Raw genomic sequence first — 24,458 nt, forward strand, 5'->3', positions numbered from 1 at the left:
TAAATGTAAATATCTTACAAAACCTTCTTTAAGAGCAAAACTTTTTATATTTTTAAATCAAGTTTAAGGTTATACATGCACTTAGGGATTTATTTCAGTAACAGATCAAAGGTGAGCAACGTGTTTCATTTTGACATACAGTATATCTAGAAAACGTAAGAAAAACACATACAACTTCAAGTACAAATGATAAAATGTGTAATTCATTTATGTTAAGATGAATTTCAAAATAATATGAGAAAAATGAATTCGTGGAGAACGTACCGTTTTCACAATTAGTTCCATTAAACCCTGTGGTGCAAGTGCATTCATAGGTACCGTTTTGATTCAGACAGGTCGCTCCGTTCACACAAGGGTTTTGCGATGTGCATTCGTCTATGTCTACAGAAAAGAATAGGAATTTGGAATATAGTTTCATTACAGACCAAGACCGGCGCTTAAAGGGAAATTGAGAAATGGAGACTCAAGAAGACGATGAAAGCTTTATGCTTGTCCACCTTTTGCCACTTAGCGTAGTTTTTGCTTAAGACAAACTCAAATTTACGGATTTCGACAACAGTTTAATTCAAAGGTCTGAATTACGTGACGCCACATTGGGCCCGGAGGGTTGTGATGACACGGTTTCGTACACAGTTTTTTTCATCATCAATTTATTCAATATTCAAAATCAAACAAATTAACATAGGTGTAAACATAAAAAAGGAAATAAGCCCAGGTCACGAACTAGTTAATTACAAGAAGGGCAACGAATGTAAATTACAGAGAAAACATATAAACTAGAAAGTCAAAAAGGGGGCGTAATCTTTCGATCCTAGCAGAATCTTCGTCGGAGGCAAAATGACAAACATATAAAGTAGAACAACCATAATATAGACCACAAACAAGCTACAGCAACACTAGAAACAAGGAGACAAAAGGGGCATTAGTGAGTAGAGAAGACCAATCAGGTTAGTGAAGGGGATGAAAGAAAAGGAGTAGGCAGACACAAAGGGAAGTATAAACAACGTTAAAAAGCCATAGTAACAAAAATATAAAGGATCCGGTTTGGGCATAAAAACTTGATTTGAATAAAATTATAAAGAAATTATAGTGTGCGTAGAAGAGTCATGCATGTTATTATAGTTTCATATGATGGTCTCATTTAGGCTGGTCAACTGGATCGAAAATTAAAATTATCGTATGTTTGACGTAAATCAGGAAACATTACTGAATTTGTAGATTTAAACACGCTATGTAGTTAATGAGTTGTATATTATAGAGAGAACCGAAGCGATGTCGTAACATAAACAACTTCCGCAATCCAGCACCTACGACAGCACATTCTGGCAGAGCGCGACGAACATACCACAACCCAAACCCACTGGCAACCGATCCCCATTCAGATGCCCCGCGAACACCCTATCAGCCCCACCAAAGTCAATGTACATTATCACTTGCCTGGTTTATAAAATCTAGAGCCAGTTCAATTGCACACCGACCCCAATGAGGTCAACCAAGCATTCACTAGGCCACATCCCTGTCCCCAATGGCCCGACCCCCACCAAACCCGGGCAGCGGGGGAATCTCACCTCGGTCAATCGAGACACAGAAGTGGGAAACCGTTGACGTCACACTTCGGAACTTTATATTCTTTGGTCAAAAAAAATCGCAGTGGTATTTGTTTAACTAGTACTATTCATTGTTTAGCTCTAGCAACGTCTAAAATAATGCGAACAATTGCGTAATACATACCATTTTCACAATGGGTTCCTTCATATCCTTCATCGCAAACACATACATAGGTTCCATTTTTGTTGATACAAGTCGCTCCATTCTCACAAGGGTTATCAATGGAACATTCGTCAATATCTAAATAAACAATAGGAGAAAAGGGAAATTAAAGAAGTATATATATTTTTTTTATTGAAAGTAGACTTTGAGATCATCTTATTGACAACGTACTCCCAATACTCCAGAAGTATAAAGTAAACAATCATTATCACTATTGTTTCATGTATCATTCACTATTCCCTTTTTCGTTTTTTCTTTCATTAAATTTTGAGTATTTTTTCTAGTTATTTCTTTTGTTGACTGCCTAATGATACTTTGTGTTTAGTTCTCGCTTCAGTTTTTTTTATTTATTTTTATTGGTATGCGCTGTTCCTTCTAAATTTAAACATCTTACAAAGCCTTCTTTAAGAGCAAAACTTTTCATATTTGTTAAATCATGATTAAGGTTATACATGCACTTAGGGGATTTATGTCAGTAACAGATCAAAGGTAAGCAACGTGTTTCATATTGACATACAGTATATCTAGAAAACGTAAGAAAAACACATACAACTTCAAGTACAAATGATAAAATGTGTAATTCATTTCTGTTAAGATGAAATTTCAAAATAATATGAGAAAAATGAATTCGTGGAGAGCGTACCGTTTTCACAATTAGTTCCATTAAACCCTGTGGTGCAAGTGCATTCATAGGTACCGTTTTGATTCAGACAGGTCGCTCCGTTCACACAAGGGTTTTGCGATGTGCATTCGTCTATGTCTACAGAAAAGAATAGGAATTTGGAATATAGTTTCATTACAGACCAAGACCGGCGCTTAAAGGGAAATCGAGAAATGGAGACTCAAGAAGATAATGAAAGCTTTATGCTTGTCCACCTTTTGCCACTTAGCATAGTTTTTGCTTAAGACAAACTCAAATTTACGGATTTCGACAACAGTTTAATTCAAAGGTCTGAATTACGTGACGCCACATTGGGTCCGGAGGGTTGCGATTACACAGTTTCATACGTAGAGTTTTTTTCATCATCAATGTATTCAATATTCAAAATCAAACAAATTAACATAAGTGTATACATAAAAAAGGAAATGAGCCCAGGTCATGAACTAGTTAATTACACGAAGGGCAACGAATGTAAATTACAGAGAAAACATATAAACAACGTTAAAATGTCATAGTAACAAAAATATAAAGGATCAGCTTTGGGCATTAAAACATGATTTAAATAAAATTATAAAGACATTATAGTGTGCGTAGAAGAGTCATGCATGTTATTAAAGTTTCAGATAATGGTCTCATTTAGGCTGGTCAACTGGATCGAAATTGAAATTATCGTATGTTTGACGTAAATCAGGAAACATTACTGAACTTGTAGATTTAAACACGCTATGTAGTTTATGAGTTGTATATTATAGAGAGAAGCGAAGCGATGCCGTAACATAAACCACTTCCGCAATCCAGCACCTACGAAAGCACATTCTGGCAGAGCGCGACGAACACCCCAAAACCCAAACCCACTGGCAACCGATCCCCATTCAGATGCCCCGCGAACACTCTATCAGCCCCACCAAAGTCAATGTACATTATCACTTGCCTGGTTCATAAAATCTAGAGCCAGTCCAATTACACACCGACCCCAATGAGGTCAACCAAGCATTCACTAGGCCACATCCCTGTCCCCCATGGCCCGACCCCCACCAAACCCGGGCAGCGGGGGAATCTCACCTCGGTCAATCGAGACACAGAAGTGGGAAACCGTTGACGTCACACTTCGGAACTTTATATTCCTGGTCAAAAAAAAATCGCAGTGGTATTTGTTTAACTACTACTATTCATTGTTTAGCTCTAGCAACGTCTAAAATAATGCGAACAATTGCGTAATACATACCATTTTCACAATGGGTTCCTTCATATCCTTCATCGCAAACACATACATAGGTTCCATTTTTGTTGATACAAGTCGCTCCATTCTCACAAGGGTTATCAATAGAACATTCGTCAATATCTAAATAAACAATAGGAGAAAAGGGAAATTAAAGCAGTATATATATTTTTTTATTGAAAGTAGACTTTGAGATCATCTTATTGACATCGTACTCCCAATACTCCAGAAGTATAAAGTAAACAATCATTATCACTATTGTTTCATGTATCATTCACTATTCCCTTTTTCGCTTTTTCTTTGATCAAATTTTTAGTATTTTTCTAGTTATTTCTCTTGTTGACTGCCTATTGATACTTTGTGTGCTGCTTAGTTTTCATTTCTGTTTTTTTGTTTTATTTTTTCTTTCTGTGCTCTCTTTATTATAAATCTAAACATCTTACAAAGCCTTCTTTACAACCCACTTTTCTTTAGAACGCTCCATATTTGTGTATTCATTTTAAAAGTTATACATGTACATGAAAGCAACGTGGGTCATATTGACTAAAATCAGACATACATCTAGAAAATGTAAGAAAAAGTACAAATTATAAAATGTGCAGTTAATTTTCTGCTAAAATGCAATTTCAAAATAAGATTATAAAAATGAATTTGTGGAGAACGTACCGTTTTCACAATTAGTTCCATTAAACCCTGTGGTGCAAGTGCATTCATAGGTCCCGATTTGATTCCGACAGGTCGCTCCGTTCACACAAGGGTTTTGCGATGTGCATTCGTTTATGTCTACAGAAATGATTAGAAGCTTATTGTAGAATATTGTTTCATTAAAGATCGATACCGGAGCTTAAAAGGGAAAATGATGGATGGAGACTCAAAAAAGACAATGCAAGCTTTATGCATATTCATCTCTTGCCAGCTGAGCCTTTTTTCTCTAAAGAAAAACTCAAAATAACGGGTACGCTACTGATCTCGCCACGTTCCACAGAAACATAGTATCACAAATGCCGAAACACAGACTTGGGAAAGTGTCAACGTGACACATCGACATTCTATATCCCTTGTCAAGAAATGTCTTTATTTAGCTATTCCTGCAATAAAATCTAAAGTAAATGACCTTGAATTGCCATTTGTAGTGTGAGAGAATCCCTTAAATGTATATATATATATATATATATAGGTGTGGGCACTTTCAATGGAGCGCTTCCTTGGCTTTTTATATCACAAGGGAAGACACGATTGTGATTTTAGTTAACTCCCTTCTGAAAGCTTTGGGTAGAGATTGGCAATTTACAAAACGTCAATACTTTGAGCCTTGCGAACTTGTCATTCAAAGAAAAGGGCCATGTGAACTAACTGAAAGAAAAACACGTCAGGCATTTTTTCTTTCGAAATTATTTTTTCCAAATTATGTACTCGATTATAGTTTTAATATCAAGGCCAGTGAAAAGCACAATGAATCTTATTTTCAAAGCTCAATAATTGCAGCTAATCTTAGGCACAAAACTTGGCTGGCAAGCGGTAAATTTGCATAAACCCTATATTGCCGTATTTTGTAAATAATAAGCTTTCAAATGGTATATGATATGTCGATTACATTTTGTTCCGGTGTGAGGTCTTTAAAAAGACCGTGGACCTATAGGTCCATGAAAAGACTTGGCATGAATAAAACATGCATGCGAGAAAATGTTAGGTACAATACATACCGTTTTCACACTTTTTCCCAGCATATCCATTCATGCAGGTGCATTCATAGGTTCCATTTTGGTTGTTACAAGTAGCTCCATTCATGCACGGATTGGCTGTGGCACACTCGTCTATGTCTGTACAAAACAATGGGAGGAAAGGGAAAATGTAACAGTGTATACTTTTTTAAACTGAAAGTCGACTTGGGATCATCGCATTCCCAATACTCCAGAGTATATATAACTGACACTAGTTTTATCACCACTGCGTCATATATCATTTATCTGGGAGAATTCGGGTTTGGTGTGACCCTGGCTTTACTGATGCCACGTGTTGTTTAGTTTTCGTTTTTTATTTTCATTTTTGCGCATTGTGTTTAACTGTTAATGTTAACATCATATAAAGCCTTGTTGCTGACTTTTCTTTGAAACGTTTTATATTTGTTTAATCATGTTTAAGATTATGCTAACAATTGGGGATTTGTTTTAGTTAGGGATATATCAAAATGTAAGCAACGTGTTTCATATTGACAGAGATCTGACACATATCTGGAAAATGTAGGAAAAACATTCCATTTATGAAATACCAAAATGATATGAGAAAAATGAATTCGAGGAGAACGTACCGTTTTCACAATTAGATCCATTAAACCCTGTGGTGCAAGTGCATTCATAGGTCCCGATTTGATTCCGACAGGTCGCTCCGTTCACACAAGGGCTCTGCAATATGCATTCGTTCATGTCTACAGAAAAGGATAGGAATTTAGAATATAGTTTCAATAAAGACCCATAGAGGAGCTAAAAGTAAAATTAAGAGATGGAAGCTCTGTAAGCTACACAGAAAGACACGTTTCATGCATATTCACATTCTTGTCAGCTTAGTATTTTGCTTAAGAAAAACTAAAATTAACGGGTTTCGACAAAATGCTTTATTGAGCTTCTTAACGGGCTGAATTACGTGACGTCACGTTGGGTCAGGAGGGTTGTGATGAGATAGGCTTATACGTAGAAAAGATATGCCTGAAGATAACGTTCATCTGAGGTATGACGAATACGTACCATTTTCACAATCCATGCCTTCATATCCTTCTGTACAGGTACATTCATATGTTCCATTTTGGTTGATACAAGTCGCTCCATTCATACAAGGGTCGTTGGTTGTGCATTCGTTTATGTCTATAATATTGATCGAAAGAAAATAAGTTTGGAAGCTTATCTTATCAAATAAAATATGCATTGCGTGATATTTAAAATAAAGATGGTCAATACAGCTAATGGGTAGGTAAGTGGGGTATAACTTTTCAAGAGCTGGGGCCCATTTCATAATTTGCAAATGAAAATTAAAAGCTTCTTAAATCCATTCATCTAATTTGCTTAGAGTAAATCTGTATTAGGAGCTGTTCATTTGTTATTATAACAAGTCCCTATGAAACGGGACCCCGATCAGGTGATCTTTGACCATCAGGGACCTGTTTTTATAAAAGTTGTTATAATAAAATATATGCAATAACAGTTAAAAATAGGGTAATCCTTATATGTGATTGGCTAATGGTAAATTTGTAATAGACATTTTGTATTATTTTGTTACTATAACAAATCTTTATGAAACGAGACCCTGGTGTCGTTACCATGTGGATGCCCGAACTTTTCCGAGTCTCTGGATAATCTTAATTCATGGGCATGTATAGTGTACAACCTGGCTGCATCTAAAAGGATTGTATCTGGGGTGAACTGGCCAGCAACCCTTTCAATCTTTAATCTAGTTTTCTTGATACAGCGAGCTATTGGTAAGGCCAAATATAATTTAACTAAATTTTACTACCGTTTAGGAGAATCAAGCTATAAATAAATGACCGGTAAAGTTTGAGTGACAAGAGGTATAAAAATGAAGCATAAATGACATGTATGAACCTAATCAGAGGTTTTCATTTTTTACGATCAAGAACTAGCCTGTTTATGTGACTGTATTGCTTTTCTTAAATTTTCATTTCAACAATGGAATAAAGGTAACAGAAAGACCCCATATGAAGAAAAACGTACCATTTTCACAATTATCCCCATCATATCCAATGCAGAGACATTCGTAACTTCCAGTTTGGTTGATACAAGTACCTCCGTTCACACAAGGACTGTCGGAGGTGCATCCCTCTGTATCAATGAAAATCATTTATACAAACGACATTTACATGATATAAAGTATGGGTCATTGAAAAATATATACAAGGCCAAGAGTAGGTTGGGAACAGAAATCAGATATACAAATAAGAAATAATGACTATTCATGATTGCGATGGACAGAATACTTCATGAGATGAATGGATCATTCATTTCACCTCTCATCGAATAAAGTATTCTGTCCATTGCACAAATGAAATTAATATTCATTATTTGTTTTATATGACACCTAAAAATAGATTCTTGTCATCTGGCATTTATGAATTTGAATGCATTCACTGCGAACGCGGTGTGTTGATTGTTGCATAGGCCTAATTAAAAACACAGGTACTGTAAACACAAGTGTTTTACTGCCGGTGGTCTTGGCGCGCGAGCAATGGACAAAATCGTATGGATCCAAAATTGCACGGATGATGACGTCATCATAACATCTAACATCAAATCAAACGACAAGGATATATTATCTAGGTGTCTTAAAATGTAATACAATTGTTTTGTTTGTATCTTTCCGCAATGTTGAATTCGCACCATGTTAGAGTTGTCAAAACAAACAACGTTCTAGTAATCTATGTTGCATTTAACTTCCTTTTGGAAAGGGGAAAAAAAGAAGAAATATATTTCAACGTGTGGCATTTATGTGACAGATTAAATGTTCACTTCGTTGCACAAAACGACGATTCTCTACGAAATATCAGATTATCAGAGTAAACATATATTGATATGTGATACTGAGCATGACCCTGGGAAGCGGGGATGATGTGGGTATTATTCTCCATAGGCAGCACCCCCTGGAATTCTGGTAGATGTGGAAAAATTGAAAATGTAACCAAAATTACATACTTTTTTCAGGGAAACTTTTTTTCTTTTCTGGTCAAATTTCTCTGGACCAAATTACATTTGTATTGGTGTGAAACCCCCCATCTTTTTTTTGCTTTTCAAATTTGCATCAGCATCCCCAGTAAAAAAAAATGGCCCTGATACTGAGTGATAAATCTTCATTTTATACGACAGTTCAACAGAGCATGAGAAGATAATGCATACATACCAAACTGACAATTCATGCCAACGTAGCCTCCTGAACAATCACATTCATAGGTTCCGTTTTGGTTGATACAAGTCGCTCCATTCATACAAGGGTCTCCGGATATACACTCGTCTATATCTAAATTAAGAAGACATTTTAGAAAAAAAAACTTAATTATCTTATCAAGAGATTATATTAAGGGTTGCAAAAAAAACAAAATATTTGGTAGGCATATTAAAAGCAACACTAACCATTTTCACAATTAGTTCCTTCGTATTCTTTTGTGCAATTGCATTCGTAAGTTCCATCTGTGTTGATACAAGTTGCTCCGTTCATGCAGGGGTTATCCGTGGTACACTCGTCTATGTCTACATAGAAAAGATGAATAATAGTAGTATTGGATAACAAAATGAATAGTGTAATTCTATTTAGACTTTTGGGTTAAATTTAAGCTGTTGCAAAGTTGCAAAGCGCAAGTCATAATATCCTTAAAATTATATTGATTTCATTTGAAATAAAAAAGGGCCTATTTTCAATGCAGAAATGACATTGTTCTTAACTAAATTATACTAAAAATTGATTACTACAATACCTAAATAGTGGGTTCTCGTATAGTGATCAGGTTTGTTCGATAAACCTGGACCTTAATTTTTTTATAAGAGACTGCAGATTTTACAGACAATAAGATAACAGTATAAGGCAAAATTACTCGTAATTAAGCAAGGAGAATTTTGCTCCCAAACAAAGTCCGTTTGGATAAATGTTGTGAGGGGGATATTTAAACAATTCTCATGTTTTCATATCGGATATTAAGACATTTACGAACACTTAGAATGGTATTTGTATGTAATGCTTGCAGTACATAATTGTTACAGGGGAAGGCATAAAATGGTATTTCGTCGAATGGTCTTCCTCGTAGACACAAGTACTAGTAGTTTACCATAACAAATATATCCCCATTTTTAATGACTTCGCAATTTCCGTAGTTGATATAATTATTCGTTCGCTAAGCAACATTCGGAGGATGCAGGAACAGAGTAAATGTATTGGATTTTTTTTTAAAGGACCGTCAAATGATAGAAAAGGTCTTTGTCAAAAATTAGTGAACCGGAACAGCAGTTTTGTCCTAAGGTTCAAAGCTTAGGCCAAAATTCCAAATATCTCGTTTGTCCATAATCAAGGACTAAACAGCTGTGTTGATTTGCCCATTTTTATAGGTTAATTCTACCCATGACAAATGTTGATTTGAATCAATAGAGAAAAATCAAGCAAGTATAATGTTGAAGTTTAATCAAAATCGGATGTAAAACAAGAAAGTTATGAATTTTCAGGTTTCGCTTATTTTTCAACAAAAAAACAGTTACATGCACAGCCCAGTTTCATACAAATGAGAGAGTCGATGATGTCCCTCATTCACTATTCCTTTTGTTTTTTAACGTTTGAATCATACAATATTTGAATTTTTACAGATTTGACAATAGGGACCAATTTGACTGAATCATAAAATTTTAAAACAAAGGTAATTCCACACGTTCAAGGAAACAAAATTGTTTCACATGACAATAAGGAAAAAAGTAGAATGTTTCATATTTTATGAATATAAAAAAAGAAATAGTGAGTGGGTGACGTCAACACAAGTCACTACATCAGTCCCCTCATTTGCATACCGACCAGGATGTACATATAACTCATTTGTGAAATTAAACATCAGTTCAAAATGTCAAAATTTTCTTATTTTACATCCGACTTTGATATTTTCATTGTTATGCTTATTGGATATTTCTCTTTTCATTCAAATCACATTTCTGTTGGGTTGGACTTGTCCTTTAACAAAAACTCATTTGTCGTTTTTTGTCATGACGAGTAATTGACAGTACTATTTCTTGTTGTTGAATCCTCTGTACATTGCTTAGCGAAAACTTCCTGTAAAGTTACCAAATGGGCTTCCATAGATTAATACACCTGTATAAGATTAAATTTTGTTAATGCTTTGTCGCAGGTTCAGTCATTAACACTTAATAAAAAGTGAAATCGTCAGCAACATACCATTCTCACAGTCTTTCCCGTCATATCCTCTGGTGCAAGTACATTCATAGGTTCCATTTTGGTTGAAACAAGTCGCTCCATTCATACAAGGATTATCAGAAATACACTCGTCTATGTCTGTTAAAAGTAAATGAAGAAATAGGTAACAAATAATGTTTAATTACTTTACAAGTTAACCAAATATTTTTGGAAAAAAAAGACGAAAAGAAATATAACTTACATCAAGAATGAAACGAAAATTTACATGCATTACATCACAACACATTACATTATGAACTTGAAGGGTTTTCTATCATGAATTCATCTATGTCTAAAGTAAAAATAAAATAAAAATATATTGCTTTCACTTTTTCTATCCTCTATAAATAATTCGTAGGATAAAAACCATTAGGATACATTTTGTTCCCATATATCGTTTATACGTTCCATTCTGGTTGGTACAAATCGCTCCATTCATAGATGGTTTAAAGGGGGAAGTTCACCCTGACGAAAACTTTATTGTAAAATTATCAGAAAATATATTAACAAATATTTGTAAAGATTAGAACAGAATCCATCAAAGACTGAACCAAAATTATTAGAATTTTAATATTTTAATTTTTTTGCCAACATATGCAAGAAGCGTCCCCATATATCATGTAATAAAAACAGTCAATGAAACGTTCTTTTCTCTAACTGAAAATGTCTTTTTTTATTGTTTGTTTGTTTGTTTTATTTTTATCTCTGCGTTCACAATACATTATCATAAATATTTATATTGTTTGTAATATACAAAATAATTCATAATGCATACAATATAAACATAGTACATAATTTGAAGGAAAAAAAATGGTGTGGGCATATACTTCACATTTTGATAATAAAAAAGGAACATTAACAAAATTTAATGAACGCAGGAGACCGCCATCGTGAGCGGTTAAGCTTGTAATTGATGGCGGCCTCATAAAAAGGGTTCGTGACTATGATTGGTATAATTACTGAACAAGTGGGTGCAATGCAGGTGCAGGTGCGGGTGCAGAAGATAGCTGTAGAATTTATATTTTTTATCTAATTTATAGTGGTAAATGAGGATTAATTTGAAGGTTGGGATGAATAAGATCGAATGATATTTCTTTTAACAGTTGATTTTAAAGAGTATAAAGTGGAACAAGATTTAATATTTTCTGCAAGATTATTCCAAATGTCTGGACCATGATGTCGAATTGATTTAGAGGTAATTAACAGTCTGGGGTTTGTGAGATGAAAGTTTCCAGATGTACGAGTTGGGTAGGTATGGACAGAACTATTGAACTTAAACATATCATCAAAAGACGAAGGGAGTAGGTTATTAATATACTTAAACATAATGATAGCTACTTGAAGAGTATACAAGTCGGCAACTTTTAGTGTTTTCTGTTTGAAAAATAATGGATCAGTGTGAGCCAAGTAATGAGATCCTGTACAAATGCGAATAACTCTCTTTTGTAATTTGAAAATAGAAGTCAGCTTTGTTGAGCCACAATTAGCCCAAACAACGTTACAATAAGTAATATACGGGAGTACTAAGGAATTGTACAATAGGAATAAAGTTTTAAGAGGCAAAATAAATTTTAACTTAGAAATAATTCCAATGCTTCTCGAAATACACATTGTAATATGGTGCAGATGCTCATTCCAAGATAAAGCTTCATCTATGATTTGATTTGTATCTTCAGTATATCAATAGACAAATCATTTTACACCCACTCAGGAATTAGAAAAATCCAGATCAGTCATCAGGAACCCTTAAAAGTAAAATATATGCATTTTGGATTACAAAACAATTCGCATACGACGTCACAGATCATAAACTTAAAATTCTGACTTTCTTAATCTTTGACAGATTGTTTTTTTTAAGAGAATAAACTTTTTGTCAGGATGAACTTCTCCTTGAATTGATGTACATTAATTTATGTCTAAAAAAATAAAGATCATGTTGGAAATGAGCAATAAATCTTAAAGATTAATTTTTTCGGAAAACAGATAAATGATGGGAAAATATCGTATCGCCATGTTATACGTACCATTTTCACAATCGCTTCCCTCGTATCCATTTTCACATGTGCATTCATAGGTTCCATTTTGATTGGTACAAGTTGCTCCATTCACACAAGGGTTATCAGTTGTGCATTCGTCTATGTCTAAAAGAAATAAATGTTATGGTGTACCGCAGAATGAAAAGGTATGGGAAAGAAGAAACAATTTACATCATTATTGAAAACGGACCACTTTCACAGTCCTTCCCCTCATATCCTTCTTTGCAGGTATATTCATAATTCCTATTTTGATTCACACAAGTTTCGTTGTTCATACAGGGAAGCGTTTCATCGACATTGTCCGACAAATTGTCAGATCTGATAACTTTCCTTGATTCTGATTGGATGAGGGCAATTGTTACTATGAAAACTGTCGGATAAAACAGGACTTGTCGGATAAAACGTCCGACATGTCCTTTCATGAAACGCTCCCCAGGGATTATGATACTTCACAATTCTCCTTAAAAACAAAATTGGTGAAAATTTCACATCATCGTATAATACATACCATCTTCACAATGGTTTCCTTCGTACCCTGATACACAGGTGCATTCGTAGGTTCCCTCTTGGTTCACACACGTCGCTCCATTTAAGCAAGGGTTATCTGCCGTGCATTCGTCTATGTCTATTATTGATAGAAAAAATATGGTCATTTTAGTTCGTCATTTATGGTACATTTATTTCATCACAAAGTTTGTAAAATATAAGTGTAAGGTAAGAAGAAATAAGACAGTCGCATGGAATACATACCATTTTGACAATTTACCCCCTCATATCCTTCAATACAGGTACATTCATAGCCTCCTTCTTGATTGACACAAGTCGCTCCATTCATGCAAGGGTTGTTAGTTGTACATTCATCAATGTCTAGAAAAAGAAATAAAAAATCAAAGACAAACATCAATTATTTTCATTTCAATTTAACTGTCACAAATATAAAAAATAACAAGTGGAACGCCTCTGGCAGTCCCGCCTGCATTACGCAAGTGAAGTGCTGACTTTGAAAACAGCTCTTAAATGTAATTATTCAGAAAGGACATATGATAATAAAATACTATGTCTATTGACCCAAAATTACCTTTGACCATGATCATGTGACTTAAGATGTGTGCAAAACAATCATTTATACTATGATTACTCTTATATCTATCTTTCAATATGCCAAACACGGCCAAATTTCATTGACCTTAAATGACCTTTGTTCTAAATCATGTGACCTGAAATGCGCACAGGATATTTAGGCATACATGGTTGTCCCTATGTATAAGTTTCATGAACTAGGTTTATATACTTTCTAAGTTACGATGCCATTTCAAAAAATTAACCTTAGGTTAAGATTTTGATGTTGATACCACCAACATGGTCTAAGTTCATTGACCCTAAATTACCTTTAACTTTAGTCACGTGACCTGGAAGTCATGCAGGATATTTGATAATACTTGATTAATCTTATGGCCAAGTTTCATGGACTAGGTCTATATACATTCTAAATTATGATGTTATTTCAAAAACTTAACCTTCGGTGAAGATTTGATGTTGACGCCGCCGCCGTCGTCGCAGCCACCGCCGTCGGAAAAGCGGGGCCTATAATCTCGCTCTGCTATGCAGGCGAGACAAAAGTGGTGAAAATTTCACACCATCGTATAATACATACCATTTTCGCAATGGTTTCCTTCGTACCCTGATACGCAGGTGCATTCGTAGGTTCCCTCTTGGTTCACACACGTCGCTCCATTTAAGCAAGGGTTATCTGCCGTGCATTCGTCTATGTCTATTATTGATAGAAAAAAGATGGTCATTCAGTTCTTTCATTGATAGTACATATATTTCATCACAAAGTCTGTAAAATATAAATGTAAAGTAGGAAGAAATAAGACAATCACATAGAATACATACCATTTTGACAATTTACCCCCTCATATCCTTCAATACAGGTACATTCATAGCCGCCATCTTGATTGGCACAAGTCGCTCCATTCATGCAAGGGTCGTTAGTTGTACATTCATCAATGTCTAGAGAAAGATTCCAAATCAAAGACAAACATCAGTTTTTATCACTTCAATGTCATTGTCACAAATCTCAAGAACAAAAATCGTGGAAATCTCACACCATCGTATAATACATACCATTTTCACAATGGTTTCCTTCGTACCCTGATACACAGGTGCATCCGTAGGTTCCCTCTTGGTTCACACACGTCGCTCCATTTAAGCAAGGGTTATCTGCCGTGCATTCGTCTATGTCTATTATTGATAGAGAAAATATGGCCATTTCAGTTCTTTCATTGATGGTACATTTATTTCATCACAAAGTTTGTAAAATATAAATGTAAATAAGAAGAGATAAGACAGTCGCATGGAAATATGGAATACATACCATTTTGACAATTTACCCCCTCATATCCTTCAATACAGGTACATTCATAGCCTCCTTCTTGATTGACACAAGTCGCTCCATTCATGCATGGGTTGTTAGTTGTACATTCATCAATGTCTAGAAAAAGAAATAAAAAATCAAAGACAAAGTTTTTATCATTTCAATGTAATTCTTATAAATCTCAAAAAACAAAAATGGTGAAAATCTCACACCATCGTATAATACATACCATCTTCGCAATGGATTCCTTCGTACCCTGATACGCAGGTGCATTCGTAGGTTCCCTCTTGGTTCACACACGTCGCTCCATTTAAGCAAGGGTTATCTGCCGTGCATTCGTCTATGTCTGTAATGAATAAACAAAATATCGATCGTTATTCCACTTATTCAATTGATGGACAAACTACCATTGCAATGAAAATTGAGCATTATTCACGACTATTATTATTTGCTTATTTTTTGGAGAATATCACCGCTGGTAATTAATTTATAACAATCTGTTCCGCCCTGTCGTTCACCCGGCTTAAATGGTAGTGTGTGAGAGCTTCTAGAAAATATTCACATTGCTTGTTTCATTCGATTGTAATCTACATGGCCATTTTGAGCTCTGAAAATAATCACTAAAACGATGGTGATCGATATATATTTGTGAGGATACAAAACTTGAACATAGGTACATCCTGACGAAGAGCAAAGCTTGTGTGCTCGAAATGTAGAGAATAACATTTTTTCAGAGCTTCTATCAAAAAGATAAACCAACATCCCTTTTCAGGACTAACCTACATGGTGTTACCGCAAAACTCTCCATTCTGAAACTTGAACATTTCCAAAGTGTATCAATAAGTGATTTAATATGAGGAATTCAATCGACGCTATGAAGTTTATACGACGAAGGTGGGAAGGTGAGGGGCTTGTACTGGATCCCGATATTAAAAAACAATAAGAAAATTTTTCGAAAACTGATAAATAGAAGATAGGTACTAGCTTTTGGTAAAATTATAGGTAAACAATTATATATCAAGTCATGGGTTATGGTATATTTCGGCCAATAACAGCTATTATACAGTGCGTATCAAAAAAAAGTTTACACTTAAAAAAATCCTGTAAAACTATACAATTGTAGTATCCTGAAGATTTTTCCACATTTTAACATTGGTACAGATCCATTTAAGCAAATGACGATATAACTGTCGAAAAATAGTTCCGCTTGAGTGAGCACCACTTACTTTTGAAAAGTTAGTGAAAAATGAATTGCGCAGAACTTTGAAATAGTTATGGGAATCAAAGTAGACCTTAATCATGAAGAACACGTGGAATTTAGCTAGTAAAATTGATTTGAAGATATCTTTTACCTTTTTTAACTTGTTTACTTGTCCAAAACACTTCGAAGAGTGCATTGCGCCCCACTCCACTCCCCCACATAACGAGAACATCGTGACGATATTTGCTTTACACTGAGCTGTGATTTACATGAAATGGCCTAGGCTTGATTTTCATTTTGTTAATCATGGTCAAGCTTGGGAAAAATGTGGAGAAACAAGTATTAAATGAAAAATGAAATGTAAACCCACTTTAAATGATAAAAACTTCGTAAAAAAATGCTGGAGATGTCTGATCTAAACTGTTGTTCAGATTCAGTTATGTCCTCAGATCCAGCTGGCACAAAAAGGGTAAATGCTGTGCTTACTAAGTGTAGAAATATCAATTTGGGTGTCAAAACTGTTGCAAAATGCTTGAATGCATCCGTTTTATTTCAATTGACTAAAAGTGCAAGGGAAATGTATGAGAAATGTTTCGCAGGGTAAGTTTGACATTCGCCCTTTTCCCTTGACACAGCGTGAAAACGGGCATTTCTGCGAAAACAGGTTTTTGCGAGCTTTACAAAAATAGACAGTGCTCACTCAAGTGTAACATTACGTCAAAACCTTTACTTTCATTGGATAGATGAGACCCAAACCAAAGATTATATGTGAAAAAATTACCCACATGTTGCATTTTTTTATTCTCAGGGCCTTTTCAACGTGTAAATTTTTTTTATACGCACTGTATAAGAAAATATTGGCAATTCATATCACTCTTAAGATAATTTTAATGCAAAATCTAGATGCAAATAATTTTTTGTACTGTTGTATAGTTGATGTTTCAAATTTTGTATTATTTCATTGTTATTGTATCAAATGTCGTTTTGTTGTATCACTGATGAAATCGTTCAAGGAATCACATAGGGTAAAACGATGGGTGCACACGAAATGGGAGCCGGGGAGCAGAGAACTGTCCTCATCAAACTCAACGAAAGTGGGGGAGGACATACATGTAGCTGTATATATTTACTTTTAAATCTTGAATTTCCATGTTTTATTATCTATCAAAAAAAGTTCAGTAGGAGTTGATTTGTGGCTTTTTTTCTCAAGCGCAAATATTGTTAATTGCTAATTCACAAATTTCCTGTAATTACCTCATTTTACAAACATTTTTTTCAAAAAATTTAAAACTTTTTAAATAATAATATTTATGATATTAAAAACAATAATTATAATAATAACACATGGGATTTCTACAGCAAATTTTCAATCTTAAATACACACTAAGGAATAGGGGTGCAAGAAAGGTGCAACGTTGCGGGGAAATGTGCAGAGCGAGTATTCGAGCATAGTTGAACCTGGGGTGCAAATATGAACCTCGCGTGTAGTCTAGGTTCCTGTCATACTTCATCCTTATCAAAATGCTCGCAAATTTGTCTGCGTCTTGTAAACGTGAAGACAATAAAATTTACTTGCGAAATTGTTCCTGATCAATGTCGTATAGAGTTTATAGGGTATGGGAACAATCTACGTAGAAATTTTACGTGTTGAGGGGTGTGTGAATTAACAAAGTAATTGCATAATTCGAATATTATGAACACGTTACGCTTGTCATTTTGGAAAAGTAATTGTGAGAACAGTGCGCTAAGCATGTTTTTTTTTAGTTTTATTTGAGGGGAATCAGGTCATTTGGCAACGATAGTCATTTTAGTAACTCTTTCAATAAGCTTTTTGTAAATCGTTACAAAATTGTGCGGCGAACCAAACGCTGCAATTATAGGTGTGTTACCCCATACACACGATCCACCATTTCTTTCCTGTTTGTGAAAAATAATTATTGCGGAATCAAAGGTAGAGTTAGAATCACTAACTCTGATTATGTGCATCACAAAAGAATTCCGTAACCACCTGAAAATTTGGCCAACAGATGAAGTGGACGGCCAGGCACGGTGGCATCCTCATAGGAAAACTGAGGCAAGTTGTCCCGTGGCCGTCTTAATAGGTTCAACCTTCAAAGGTGCAGTCTAAATGTCACACTGGGAGCACCTTTACAGTGCAACTTTGTATCTTTTTTGGAAAGGAACAACTTTGTACTTCTCCTGAAGGTGCAAATAAGAACCTTTAGGGTGCAATTCTGCACCTTATATGTGCAACTTTGCACCTTTCAGAGAGGTGCAAAGCTGCCCCTTAAAGGTGCTCCAAGTGTGAAATCTGGTCTGCACCTTTAAAGCTGCAAAGTTGAATTAATTTTTCTTAGTGTGTAGATGCTCAAGGCGGTTCAGAGCTTTTAAACCCAAATCGCTGGAATGTATGAAATGACTGCCTTTCTTAATTGCATTTATTTAATCACCTCAAAGTTTGCCCCAATATATCAATGTGCGTGCAAAACTGATTATTGTAATTCTTATTCTTTTTTTCTAAATAATAATTATGATAAATAGAAATGCAAAAGCGCAGACATTATTATCACTTCAGCCTCAACGCACCATACATGAGGGGGTAGATAAATAGAAAAATAAACTGATGAATGAAATGTAATAATATATGATTAGATGTATGACAAAATACCATTTTCGCAATTCATTCCCTCGAATCCTGATGCACAGGTACATTCATAGGATCCACTTAGACTGGTACAAGTCGCTCCATTCAGACAAGGATTGTTTGATGTGCATTCGTTTATTTCTGTATGAAACCAAAGGCATAAGACAGAATTTTGCTAGTGAGAAGTTTTTCTATAATTTGTTGATACTTTGCTAATTTTACGAAGAGGTACGCGCAAATTCAGGTTAGCGAAATCCCTATTTTGTTTTGTGATAGTATTTATTAATATCATTGAGTTTAAATTATACAATCATACATTGCAAAATGTTACAATATAAATCAACATAAACACTGTTCACAAAGACACGTAATTATTCATAATGCAGAAAATTGTATAAAAATCATAATATTTGAACACATTCATAAAGGCGGCTAATTTTCGTAACGAGAATGTAAATATTAGTCATTTATAACCAATAAATAACCAACTTGTTATTGTAGTGCACGGTTACGATTTCATCTGTTTAATCTAACCCAATTTCGTCAGTTATCAAGATAACCTGTATGATTAAAGCACTAAATAGAAGGCCACATATTTACTCTCATTGCCCATGTAATAGCATTCTCAAACTCAGTTCAAATATCAGCAAAATCATTCTTAAAAACGATTTTTTTTTTTACTGGAAATGTTGCTTACGCATTTTAAGAACCTTTGGCGTGGAAATCGCGTGGAAAATAACTTTTGAGCAACAACTCCCCCCCCCAAAAAAAAAAAAAATCTGCACTACTTTTCGGTGCGTACCAAAAATGTGTGACATTGAGATGCCTAGACAAGAGCCTTTTAAGAAAAATAGCGAGCGCTCTGTCAGATGGTTTTGTATTTTAATTATCTCTACTAATTACAAGGGAATGGACTCAACTTTCTTGTGAAATGAATGACCATGGCAATAGAACAAGAAACTATCAAAATCCTTCCAAATATGGGAATAGCAGTTTTTGGCACGTAAAATATGTAACAAGATGGAAAAGGTTGATCATTATACATACCGTTTTCACAATTGGTCCCCTCATATCCCGAAATACATGTGCATTCATAGGTTCCAGCTAAGTTGTTACAGGTGGCTCCATTCAGACAAGGGTTGTTAGATGCACATTCGTCTATGTCTTTAATTGAATAAACAAAACATGATTTGTACTTTTAGCAATTTCATCAGCAGTGTATGTTGACGAACAGCACAGCACAGTTTGAAAGCAAAATTTCAAATCTCCACTCTTTGATAGATTCCTATAGCATAGTAACTTATTTTAGGCTGATCTTGTGAAGGAATTTTACTATCAAATTTGAGAATTTGAGTGATCCGTGGGTCATTTCATATAACTGTTCTTAAGTTAGGAGTGATATCAAGAACAACTGGTAAATCTTTCTTGTGGAAAATGATATTTACCATTAAATGTTCAATGGTCATTATTTAACGCGTAAGAAAGGTTTACTAGTCGTTCTTAATGTCGCTCTTAACTTACGAACTGCTTTATGAAACACGAGCCAGAAATGGAAGAACCGAAGAAAGACATTGTTTTTTTTTACCATTTTCACATAGAGGTCCTGTGTGTCCGGTGAATCTACAATCACACGTAAAAGAACCGTCGTTGTTGATACAGACACCTGAATTCTGGCATGGACTTGTGTCGCATTCGTTGACATCTATCGAAAAAAATAATTGCATACATAATGGCTTATCAAAATATCCATTGCAATTAAACATCACCCTACAGAAAAGATGCAACTTCGCTTCTAACCTTTATTAGCGTACAAGTGAAACTTCCGTATTATTTTCTTTGGTCAAGCTCAAGTGGATTCACAATCCTAAAAGGTATAAATCTAGCGGCATACTTACCTTATGTATGTATGAGCAGGTGTGCTCAAAAGTTAGTGAACCCCACCACAAAATGCACTCCTTTATGCTGAGTGTTGAATAAAGACAACAACACTACAGTGTTCAGCGATGCCAGAAAAATAAACTTTATTGAATGTTATATTTTATCACCTGACTTCACAATTGCATATCTTAAACATGACAGAACATTTTAAACACGTAAAACTTGCTGGTTTTTGTGTTGGGGGTTACTAACTTTTGAGCACCACTCTACATATTACGGGGCACCTTACTACGTTACTCCTCGATAACCCTAACACAGGTAATTCTCCTGAGAAATGGATTTGTTCAGGTTTTCATTTGATAAAAATTATAATCTTTTCGGGGATGAAAATAATGAACAAATAAATAATTGACTAAACAAACAAATTGGTTTGAAGATACCCATTTTCATTTCTTCCGACATCCTCATGATAAAAACAAAACACAATTAAAAATGAAATTGTTTTTCAAATGCAGTAGTATAGAGTACATTCGGAACCTAAAGGCTCCGAAATAAGCAATACATAGGATGAAAAAAATACAAGGTACAAGATTGAATAAAGTATTAACAATCATTTTCAATATGTATGGCTTAAAAACATTTTAATTCCTTATTACTGTTTGTTACTTCGCGGATTTCAGTGTATTCATGAAAACATCTATAGGGTTACGAATGTCATCTCATGGCCCTGTTAATGGGGATCGATACCTACTCGAAAAAGGAACGTAACCTGTACAAAAATAAAAACTGAACATGCAACCTTCACTAATGGGCTGTAATACATCCAAGAGCATATCAATGTGTTTTCAATTAGCATAAAATACGAGAAGGTTAAGAAAATAACACCTATTGGAAATGAATAAAGGAAATGGACTAAAATATAAATGTTTAATATTTGATCTGCTTTAATTTTCCAAGAAAGTGCTCGAGAATCTAAGAGGGCCAGACAGATAGAGAGAAAGACAAAGATATAGCCATATGACCTGCTTCACAATCCTGGCCTTCCCATCCTGTAATGCAATGGCATGTGTAGGAGCCTTCAACATTCTGGCAGGTTCCCCCGTTCTGACAAGGATCAATGGCACATTCATCAACATCTAGTAGTTAAAATAACACATAAACATGTTTAGTATTGGTAAATCTGAAGAACATTAACTTTAAATGTTGTGCCCCCCCCCCCCGGAAACTAAGATGATCATAGACTCGTCCAGCCAAAAATAAAAATAAAAACAAATCCGGAATTAGCTGCCTAAATGTTTTGTCATATTTGGGGGAAAACATTAAATTATTCTAATATCATGGTCGGAGGGTGAGGCTGTTATCGGGATTAATTGTCAACTGCTAAAATTCAACTAAATACAATTTTGAAATATATCTCCTGTGAAGTTTGAAAAGTATTCAATGTACATATCATGTGTGCTTCTTGATGCATAACCTGATGGATGATTTTTCAAACAGAAGTCAATAACGGTAGAAAAGCTCATCACAAGTTATTCAGCTCAAAAGCACTTCATAAAAAGTAAATATTTTTATTTCGGAGAAATTAAGCTTAGTGAATTACGTTAAGATACATTATTCCACAGGAAAAATTACCGGCATCACATACGGGACCTTCGTAACCAGAGATACAGTTGCAGGTGAAGGATCCTTCAGTGTTGACACATGTTCCTTGGCTACCACATGGGTTGTTCTGACATTCATTCGCATCTATACCAATATATTATGAGTGTATTTCATTGTTAGCCTTAGTTATAGATATATTAATGAGTATAAGAAGGATTGTCTCAATTTACTGGTGTTTGGCAGATCGAGAAACTTGTTACTAGGTCACGATCAATATCCAAGACGCATTAAACCAAGAGTTTTGGGCCTATCATTGCAGCGCAGTGGAAACTTAATAAAAAAATATCTCTCTATAACATGCAAAATCTATTACTAACACCTTTTTGCTATGTTGACAGGGTCTGCAAAGATATATTAATATAACTTTATAATCTGTCATTTATACTTAAAATTTGTATATCTTCCAAACATGATTTTCATATTAGACTTAGTATAAAATGATAAGAAAAAGTGATAATCTATTTTATGTCCACGTTGCTCTTAAAATAATCTATAGCATGCAAAATGTTCCAGTGATATTACTAGAGTTGTTATAACTTTCAAATTTTCATAACTTGATTATTGTGATAACCATACAGTTATATTTGATATATTAATCAAATTCTACTTAAAAATATCGATTTGCATGGATGTTACTACTGCTAAGTCTATAACCATTTGCGTCGTTGAGTTGAAATGAAATATACCGGAATTTTATGTTTTTTACCTGTATCACATAGATTGCCTTCCCATCCAGATGGACAGGTACAAGTGAAACCATTTAAACCGTCCTGACAGGTTCCATCATTAGCACAAGGCCCTCCTGCGCAGTCATCAATGTCTGTTAAAAGGGGAACCATACAAGATCATACCACTTCAAATAAAATTCAACCATAAAATATTGAATTGAATAGAGAAGAAGAAACCAGAGAGGGAGAGAGAGAGAAAGTTGTTGAGGTGAAGATAAGGGCTTATGCCATCGTACCCATCAATATTTTACAAAATATTATGCAACATAATATCATCCTTTTGAGGTAAGAATCAATCCTCAAGGTATTGATTAACTAGGAACTTACTTCATTACAAAGGTTATTGAAGATTTCATGGCAAATGGATGAACCAAAATATTTCCAAAGATATTGATCCATGTCAGTTCGAAAACCAAAAAAGTTTTGTTTTCACCTCACATCGACTAATAAGCCTTTGTCACCATGAAGAATTTATAGGCATTATGGACACATACGGAGCTAGGTGTAAAACAAGTTCCAGATCCTATCCGTTTGCATAATAAGAAACCTTTTCTGGAATTTGAATATTGAGCCATAAAACATTCTGCATTGTATAATAACGTTTTAATGTTATCGCCCATAACTTGACCGTTCTCTTATATACGCTGCAATTTCGTATTTTACCATTATCTTACATAATAAATCATAAACGTGTAGTGTAAATTAACGAACCATTTCACGTAATTATTTTTGCTGAGGCCATTCTTCTCCCATTTATCATTCTATCCCAGTTTCTTTCTTCTTATATGCAACATTATAAAGTACGTCTCATGTTCTTCCATTCCTTCATTCTCGTAATCATTTTTATTCTGTTCTTTTGATCATGTCAACATATAGATATGCAAGTGCGGAAATTTATTATTTAATTATTTCATACAAAGAACAATAATATATCATTTCAAAAGGTATATAGGATAATTCAATTCATTGGAGTATTGGAATGTACTCAATACCGTGGGGTAGAGCAAGTAGAATGTTGAACGTACCTTCGATTCACTATCCGGGGTTTTACGCGTAGAGCGATCTTCAGGCGGTCTGTACAGTTGTCCAGTTGTTCTTGTGGCATACTACGGTTCGTTTTCTACGGTCGAATGGTCCTGAGTGCCTGCATTTAGTAATGAGCTCCGATCTTTTGTTGAGTGTGTGTTTGTTCGTGAAGATGAAGCATTTTTCCTCAAGGCAAAAGTTACAAATGCCACGCTTCCTTTAAGCTACGTTTGATTTTTTTTTTACCTGGCTAATCGACCGTGGAAACGAACAGCAGCACGCCACATGAGAAGAAAGTCATCACTTGGACA

The 24,458-nt window shown here is 34.7% G+C and overlaps 1 protein-coding gene across 1 annotated transcript in view; it reads right to left on the reverse strand.

Annotated features, from left to right (window-relative positions):
• Positions 1 to 24,458, reverse strand: part of LOC129270253 (neurogenic locus notch homolog protein 1-like) — a 67,187-nt gene that overhangs the window by 35,371 nt on the left and 7,358 nt on the right. Inside the window, exons 7-32 of the mRNA XM_064106040.1 lie at positions 23,100 to 23,213; positions 22,364 to 22,477; positions 21,754 to 21,867; positions 20,439 to 20,555; positions 19,901 to 20,017; positions 18,878 to 18,994; positions 15,238 to 15,354; positions 15,009 to 15,125; positions 14,759 to 14,875; positions 14,528 to 14,644; positions 14,286 to 14,402; positions 13,382 to 13,498; positions 13,140 to 13,256; positions 12,620 to 12,736; positions 10,578 to 10,694; positions 8,783 to 8,899; positions 8,553 to 8,669; positions 7,373 to 7,480; positions 6,392 to 6,508; positions 5,959 to 6,075; positions 5,354 to 5,470; positions 4,317 to 4,433; positions 3,657 to 3,773; positions 2,414 to 2,530; positions 1,732 to 1,848; positions 265 to 381 (exon numbers count right to left, since the gene is read on the reverse strand). Of these exons, the coding sequence (XP_063962110.1) occupies positions 265 to 381; positions 1,732 to 1,848; positions 2,414 to 2,530; positions 3,657 to 3,773; positions 4,317 to 4,433; positions 5,354 to 5,470; positions 5,959 to 6,075; positions 6,392 to 6,508; positions 7,373 to 7,480; positions 8,553 to 8,669; positions 8,783 to 8,899; positions 10,578 to 10,694; positions 12,620 to 12,736; positions 13,140 to 13,256; positions 13,382 to 13,498; positions 14,286 to 14,402; positions 14,528 to 14,644; positions 14,759 to 14,875; positions 15,009 to 15,125; positions 15,238 to 15,354; positions 18,878 to 18,994; positions 19,901 to 20,017; positions 20,439 to 20,555; positions 21,754 to 21,867; positions 22,364 to 22,477; positions 23,100 to 23,213 (3,024 nt within the window). The remainder of the gene's footprint in view (positions 1 to 264; positions 382 to 1,731; positions 1,849 to 2,413; positions 2,531 to 3,656; positions 3,774 to 4,316; positions 4,434 to 5,353; positions 5,471 to 5,958; positions 6,076 to 6,391; positions 6,509 to 7,372; positions 7,481 to 8,552; positions 8,670 to 8,782; positions 8,900 to 10,577; positions 10,695 to 12,619; positions 12,737 to 13,139; positions 13,257 to 13,381; positions 13,499 to 14,285; positions 14,403 to 14,527; positions 14,645 to 14,758; positions 14,876 to 15,008; positions 15,126 to 15,237; positions 15,355 to 18,877; positions 18,995 to 19,900; positions 20,018 to 20,438; positions 20,556 to 21,753; positions 21,868 to 22,363; positions 22,478 to 23,099; positions 23,214 to 24,458) is intronic.

This window comes from Lytechinus pictus, chromosome 10, assembly GCF_037042905.1.
Source record: "Lytechinus pictus isolate F3 Inbred chromosome 10, Lp3.0, whole genome shotgun sequence".
NCBI lineage: Eukaryota > Metazoa > Echinodermata > Echinoidea > Temnopleuroida > Toxopneustidae > Lytechinus > Lytechinus pictus.